General features: G+C 50.1%; 1 protein-coding gene across 1 annotated transcript; it reads right to left on the bottom strand.

The window, feature by feature from the left end:
• Window positions 1-524: 524 nt before the first annotated feature.
• On the bottom strand, window positions 525-4,393 carry LOC135817938 (neuralized-like protein 4). The gene is made up of 4 exons (XM_065331247.1): window positions 3,646-4,393; window positions 1,847-2,154; window positions 1,285-1,582; window positions 525-629 (listed from the first exon to the last, which is right to left on the bottom strand). The coding sequence occupies exons 1-4, from the start codon at window positions 4,175-4,177 to the stop codon at window positions 541-543; spliced, it is 1,227 nt and encodes a 408-aa protein (XP_065187319.1). The 5' UTR covers window positions 4,178-4,393; the 3' UTR covers window positions 525-540.
• Between the last annotated feature and the right edge of the window lie 2,961 nt (window positions 4,394-7,354).

Raw genomic sequence — 7,354 nt, 5'->3', positions numbered from 1 at the left:
GGGTGTACAGTCAACTTCACTAATAACGACTGCGGATATAACGACAATTCGCGAATAACGACAGAATTTCCATGCCCAGAGCAAAGTAACATCTAACTGTAATACATATAATGAGACTTCGGGTATAAGGACACTTCGCGAATAAGGACACTTTTCTGATGCCCCGCCGAGTGTCGTTATACGCAAAGTTGACTGTATGTACTTCTACAGAGCCTTCTCCTCCCCCGTCCGAAGAAATATTATGTTACCACAGCACGCCATCAGCAAAGCAAGATTTTCATTGATGCTAAGCTCCTTCCAATAGCTGTTTCGATCATGAAGGTTTCATCAATGAAGTTACCAGCCTTTGGCCAAAAGAACCGAGAAACATCGTCAGAGATACAAACGCAAATGCACCCCCCCCCCCCCCTAAACATGCACATACACGCACACACACACATGTGGACGCACACACACACACACACACACACACACACACACACACACACACATACACACACACACATAACACACATACATAGAAAGCACACGGCTACAAACTTACGATATACGGTGAGCACTGCACCTGTCGGGGGACAGATACGCATAGCGACCGGTGCGAGCATGAAAACGTATCGGAGGTACGCTACCTGGAAGCACATCACAGAGAAATTTCGGACAATGATGTCAGCCACGTCAACTAGGTCCTTTTGATACTTTTTTCATAACACGAGCAGAACTGTGTGGTAATAAATTGACACTTGGAATGTCCATGTCGACTTCAGAAGAAAGGGAGTTGCACGAGGGCAAAACAAGACTATGCAAATTTCACATTTAGATGTCAGGTTACGGTCCAACTGCGTGAAAGTGGGGCAGTCGGGATTCTAGCAAAAGCGACTCAAGGATCGCATCAGTACATGCATGTCATACTTCAAGCAGCATAGAAATCCAGAGCTGAAGAGCGTGGCAAGGATCAACTCTCTTTGCTGCGGGCTAGTTGCGCTGTGCGGTACGCTGTCGATATGCGTGTTCTCCGGTGGGCACATAATCCTTATGTAACATAGCTACATCCATGGAGAGTGGAGAGAACACACCCTTACTTTGTACTGCAGTTGGTTTCCGGACGGACCATTGATTCATGCCCCAAACTTTACTAAAGAAATCTGATGCCCTCAAATGAGGCCATGGGACAGTGTGTGGCGTAAGCGTTACATAATGTGGGCAGAGTGATGCGCAATTGGCCAATACCAGAGTTACATAATCCGTAACTAGACACTCTCTGAGGGAAATGTTGACTATCCTTACCAGCTGAGGGGCGAAACGGTGTTGGCACGGGGACGGCGGGATACACTGGTACAGCTACTGCAGCCGCCGCTGCTCCGGAGCGAGCCTGCACGGGTTGAAATCCGCGCGTTGCACGCATGCTCGTCGGCAATGGCTCCCCGGCACGCGCCGTCAAGGTGACGCGGGCTGCGCCGTTGTGAATCAGCACCACAGGAAAATAGCGCGTGAATGCCCGGCTGGCTTCCCAGCGCCGCACCAGACCGTTACGCAGCAGGCACACCTCACCGTCCATCACGATCACGCCGAGGCGTTCCTCCGTCTACAGCCACACAGCACAGAGGACACGGCAACACCAAGAAAAACACTTGCATGTGTGTGTGTAGGTTCACAATTGCAGAACAGTTTTCACGAAGCAATTTAGATTGCACCAACCCAGTGGCGCGTGGTGTGGAGCCAAATTGAGGACCCACAGAATGCTGACCGGTAACAATTTACTTACCATTCATTCAAACAAAGCCATTGAATATTTACACAAGTATAAGTTATCAACTGGCGAAAACAACAGCAGTATCGCCGAACTTACGTCAGATATTCGGTTCTCCGTCGACGGACCAAACAGCATGGCATCCTCCGCCGGCAGAGGATGCGAATCGGACGGCAAATGACTAACAATGTCTAACGTTACTTGACTGCCTATGTCGCGGAGCACCGGGAAGTTCACCTCCACTTCGAAGAGCTCATTCTCGCGCAGCGCTCGGTTAGCAAAGCTGAACGCAAAGCTGCCCACTGCTTCCGCCGGCTCAAACGAGGCCGATCGCCGGTCAGCACCAATCTGAATATCGGTGCCCGGATAGCGGCACAATCGCAGTGGGTAGTTGTAGGCCAGCACACCTGAACGGACACGGGAGCAGTGAAGAACATCAGGCCAGGCCGTTACTTAGTACATAATACACTGATTCAAATGGATGCCGTAATCTCTTGCGCATATAAGACCATGGTCTTATAATTCGAATATAAGACCACCTCCGGTTATAAGACTACGGTCTAAGACTACGGTCTTCTAAGTGAATGAAAATCACAAAACCACACGAGGATCATCATGGTTCCATTGTACTTGCATTCACTACAGTCAAATCTGTCGTAAGCGACCGCCCCTTGGTGCAAGAAAAAGCGGTCGCTTACCGCAGATGGTCTCCTACGGCAGATGTATGGTAAATCCGGCATACCAGGTATATGCTTCCATGTACTCAAATCGACGAGAATAATGTGATTTTTAATATCATTTTATTGGATATTCAACGACGACCATACCCATAGTACGCGTATGCGACACGGCAGTAGATCGACACTGCCTGGACTTGAGAGCTACAGCACAGCCCCAGTACAGGCCAGGCGCCAGTCGATCGCACTTGCAAGACAGCGCATTTTCACACTTTGCAGGTGACAGCGCCCTGGCAAGTACATGACATTGTACAGTTTCGCACCTGACTGAACCTGGGTCGCGGTCGCTTACAGCAGATTTGAATGCAGCCACCGTGCATGAAATCGCGGTCGCTGGTCGCGCACAGCATATGGTCGCTCTGGACAGATCAGTTTGTATGTGAAACCGTCGGTGCACGGAAAATCGGTCGCTAACGGTAGATGGTCGCCTACAGCAGAGGTCGCTAACGGCAGATTTGACTGTACTAATATCCGTACTTTCACATGTACATGTCGATGCGATGTTTGTCTCTCGCATATAAGACCAGGACCGCCGGAACCACTTTGCTATTGGTCCGGTAGTATCATGGCCTTCTATACTTTGTGTATGATATAGTGGGTACACATGACCATTACAGTCGCAAACACGTGCTGGTGGCCAATAAGTTGGTCCGGTAATAACCTGACCAACCGGACCGGTTCCGGCGGGCCAGAAGACCATGGTCTTATAATCGAACAAACCGAAAACAGCGACTTTTGGATTATACGGTCATGGTCTTATATTCGCGAGATTACGGTCATAATCCGACTCCTTTGGGCTTTTCCCATGCTTGGGTTGTGCGGAACGCTCCCGCACGCTGCACTACGAGACTTCTTTTCAAATTTAGGAGAGTTCATGTGTTCACATCCAATGTTGAGTCTTTGCCGAGCGCAGGTACACTGTGCATGCAGTGATGCATGAAAAACTCACTTTGTGTCAGTCTTACATCTTTGCTTTCAGCCTGGCACATTCGTAAATTTTGGTGACGTTTAGCCTGAATGTTCTTCGGCACGCCATGTTATTGTAGTGGGGTTGCACACTCTGGAGGCCAGGTTATGTGCTTTTGGTCACATTATCAGCCCAAATATAATAGAGTAATACTGTAAGTTGCATTTATAAATTTGAGCTATATCGTATCTTACTTGCTGCGTGCGTATCACACAGAGACGCCTGTACGCAGCAGCCATGCAGATCCACAACGCCACGAACAGGTCTCCAGGCCAGTAGGTCCATGTAGGCTACACCCTGGTCCTCTCCATCGATGTACAGGTGTAAGTTCTCGTCCACCACTGCTACACCAACGTGAGCACCCATCTCCAGGCTGTCCAGGCTCGGGCAGAAGTTCTCCTTGACCACCACACCATCCACCAGCACACTGCTACCAGAAACGAGCACGGTTTTCCTGCGTAATTCACAGGCAGATGGAGGCAGTTCGCCATTGAAACCATCCTCTTCGACTACGCCGGTCACTCCAATGACTACAGAGCTGCCCCAGCCAGGAGACATCTCTTCCAAACGCACCTCGAACAGCTCCCCATCAAGAAGAGACTCGGCGCTGAGAACAATCGCATTGCAAAACTCGCTGCGAGAATGTCGTCTTTTCGCAGTTCGTCGACGACGAGACAATACAATCTCTGAGCCCATGCATGTTTGATCAAACGAAAAAGAAGCCATGGCGCACAGAGGTCATTCAGACGAGTTAACGACAGCAATATTCAAATATTCCTCTCCATTGTAGACCAGACTTTCATTCCTGAGCGACACAGTGTTGCCTTTGTTGGGATAAGCAGACACAACTCATAAGTCATTACATGCACTCAAAACCAACACGACAAAGCAGCTGAGTGCAAGTGAGAGCATCATAGAGTGATTGTGATTTCGCTCGTTCTGTTTCTAGATTCTGCATGCACGGCACTGTCAGCATGCAGGGTGCGTGAGCGTACCCGTACAGAAGCTTTCTATGCGTCATCGTAACACCATGGATACAACAAGGGATTTTTCTCGCTTCCCCGATTTTACCGCGACCCGGCCGAGTCCCGGGGTGCCCAGGAGACTGGGATCTGGGTACCCGGCTATGCTGCAAGCCGGGCCGGGGGGGGGGGATCTCTTCATCGTCAACTGCCGCCCGTCGCGTCCGCATGTCCGCCGATATGGAGACGACGCGGGGGGGGGGGGGGGGGGGGGGAGACTTTACCGACCGATCCTTTCCATGTTATAATCGTTACCCTTTTTACCTGGACTCCTCCTTGGCTGTGAAGGGCGAGGGGACACGGTGCCGTGTGATTAATTTTGTATTTATGGATTCTCCGCAGGCCTTAGCCCAAGAGTAGTGCAGGAATGTGAGGATCATGCTACAACAATGAACAAGCCAATGAAGCCCCCTTCTGCATGTTGCCTAGCGCCTGGATCCGCATGGACCTTGTGAGCATGCACGACCGGGGAATAAGAAGGACCATGTCGACCAGCATGCAGCATCGGGACATCATCTGAGGAATGCTTTTGATCGTGCAGCCTACACTATACTAGCAGAACTGAGCTAGCAGGGAGTCAGTCGTGAACTATGATACCATTATTTTTACTACTCCCTGATAGGAAGAGTACATACTCCCCCCCCCCCCCCCCGGGGTATGTACTCCTGCTGATAGTGATAATAATTATGATTGATACCATGGCATGGATACTGAGTACTGAGTCTGTAGCCACTGCCAGGTAGTGCTGAGTCTGAGTCTGCTGATTAGCTGAGCTGCTTGGATACTCGTACTGAGTCGTAGACCTACTATACTGACCTATTACTCGCAGACCTACTGACCCATCTGGCGGTGCATCCACGCCCGAACCAGCCCTGTGCTCGCCCAGCTTCTGACCCCGGCACAAGGCACCCCTACCCGCCATCAGCAGTCAAATGGCCTACTAAGCCAGGCAAACCGTAGCCGCCGCGGTCAGCGGAGATTTTCTGTTGCTGGTGCTCTGCTGTGGAACGCTCTCCCTGGTGAGGTCCGCACTACCTGAGTTTAACTTTAAGCATGCATGTGTACCATACGCCCAAGAGTACATAACCCCCCAGAGTGTGCAACGCCTGATCCAGCTCTGTGTAGGGTCTTGGTCGAGCGGAATCGGGTCTTTGCGTCATAATACCGTACACATCTGAGGGGAACCCGGGGAGTCGCGGGTACTCTTGGATCAAAAACAATGGTGCCCTGCCTCGAGACCGGCCTTGCGCTGGTGTGAAGTGTACGCATGACATCAGAAGATCCGATTCCGCTCGACCAAGACCCTACACAGAGCTGGATCAGGCGTTGCACACTCTGGGGGGTTATGTACTCTTGATACGCCTGTAGGGAGTAGTTCGAGTTGCTGCTGATCGCTCTGCTCTCCCTCCCCGTGCAGTTCAGTAACCCGGACGTAGTATCACAGATACATCGTATTCTCTCTCTCCCCCCGTTTACCCGCAGTTATTAGTATCCTATTCTCTTACTATGTGCTGCCATAGCTTTTACTATGTTCTTCCATAGCCACTTCTAGGCTAAGCCTTCGCCGTCATTTTATTGGGTCGTCATCCCGTTTGAATGTGCGAAGTGAAATAAAAACCAACCAACCAACCTACTGACCCGGGTTATCACTATCAGGCCCGGGTACGTCCAACACTGCAACATGCAACTACTGTACTACATTGTACTTGTAGTACCAATTTGCGAATAGCTGATGTGCACTTGTGCAGCCTCAGCTTTCTAGATCCTCGGCCTCCTGATCGCGCTCAGGCGAGTCAGGGTCGGCCACGAAAAGTGGCTAGAGTATTTCGGAGCTTCGGCTTCTTTTTAGTTCTTACCTGTATGGTGGCGTCACAATGTGACATACCATGTCATGTATCTCTGACTGAGTCAGCAGTCTAGTCTGCCTGGCACAAGAATCCGCTCCACGGCAGTTTTAAAGTGCTGGAAACTCGCACGTGCAGTATCTGTCTCGCTGAAGATGTCACACGCCCCCGGTTTGTGCACCTCCCTATCCTTTGCACATTCACAGTCCGACGTTGCCGCTACATCAATCATGCTCCAAGCTAGCTACCAAAGTCCGTCTCGGCGCTAGTACACACGCCAACGCGGTTCGCGAACATGCCATACGCCAGCGTCCTCTTCGGAGGATGGGGCTAACCACCATGCATACTATCAAGAGTACATAACCCCGGGGGGTTATGTACTCTTGATACTATACCGTATACGGGGTGCATGTCCAAGCCCTTCAAATCACTTACCAAGCGGTCCGGTAATCCTTTGTAAGCCCTGGGGCCCGCGGAGGGGGCGGGTGTCTTGCAACGTGGTAGCAACACGAGTTACATGTAGACTACCGGTACAATGACTTTGTACTCGTAATTATATCCGTATACTCTATCGTGGTATGTTATTATTATTATTATTATTAAATTTTTGATAGGGCAATCCCCACAGGCCTAACGCCTTTTGACAGGTAGCAATTGTATCCGCTCTTATCAATCTCATACCACGGTTTACCGGTATTGTAGTAGAATGGTCCAACAATTACATGGTCCAAAGCCAGGACCAACTATATTGTATTACTAGTCCAGTGCATATTACTTTCTTCTCTCAGAATAAGGCATAACACCTTTTAAAAATCCCGACAGCATCGCTATGTCATGCAACCCTCGACCGTCGACCGCGGGCATGAGAAACGACTTTACGAGCGCGTGTTGCGAGGAAGGAGTAAAAGTAAAGCTTGTTTCATGCTGTTAGTACAGATTGTATACAATTGTGTTGAGATTTGACAAACACAAGCTTAGGAAAGTTGGGACGTGGAAGAAAGTACATGTACGAAGTCAAAATGGCTGCTACTCGTACG

This window comes from Sycon ciliatum, chromosome 1 (genome assembly GCF_964019385.1).
Source record: "Sycon ciliatum chromosome 1, ocSycCili1.1, whole genome shotgun sequence".
Classification (NCBI taxonomy): domain Eukaryota; kingdom Metazoa; phylum Porifera; class Calcarea; order Leucosolenida; family Sycettidae; genus Sycon; species Sycon ciliatum.
This window is presented reverse-complemented; position numbering and strand designations above follow the sequence as displayed.

What these genes read in the sequence shown, in the direction of transcription:
- LOC135817938 (XM_065331247.1), bottom strand. Translation starts at nt 4,177, where the DNA reads ATGGCTTCTTTTTCGTTTGATCAAACATGCATGGGCTCAGAGATTGTA. An exon ending in GTGTGATACGCACGCAGCAA is followed by an intron (nt 2,155 to 3,645) that starts GTAAGATACGAT and finishes GTGTCCGTTCAG; the next exon opens with GTGTGCTGGCCTACAACTAC. An exon ending in CGGAGAACCGAATATCTGAC is followed by an intron (nt 1,583 to 1,846) that starts GTAAGTTCGGCG and finishes GTGTGGCTGTAG; the next exon opens with ACGGAGGAACGCCTCGGCGT.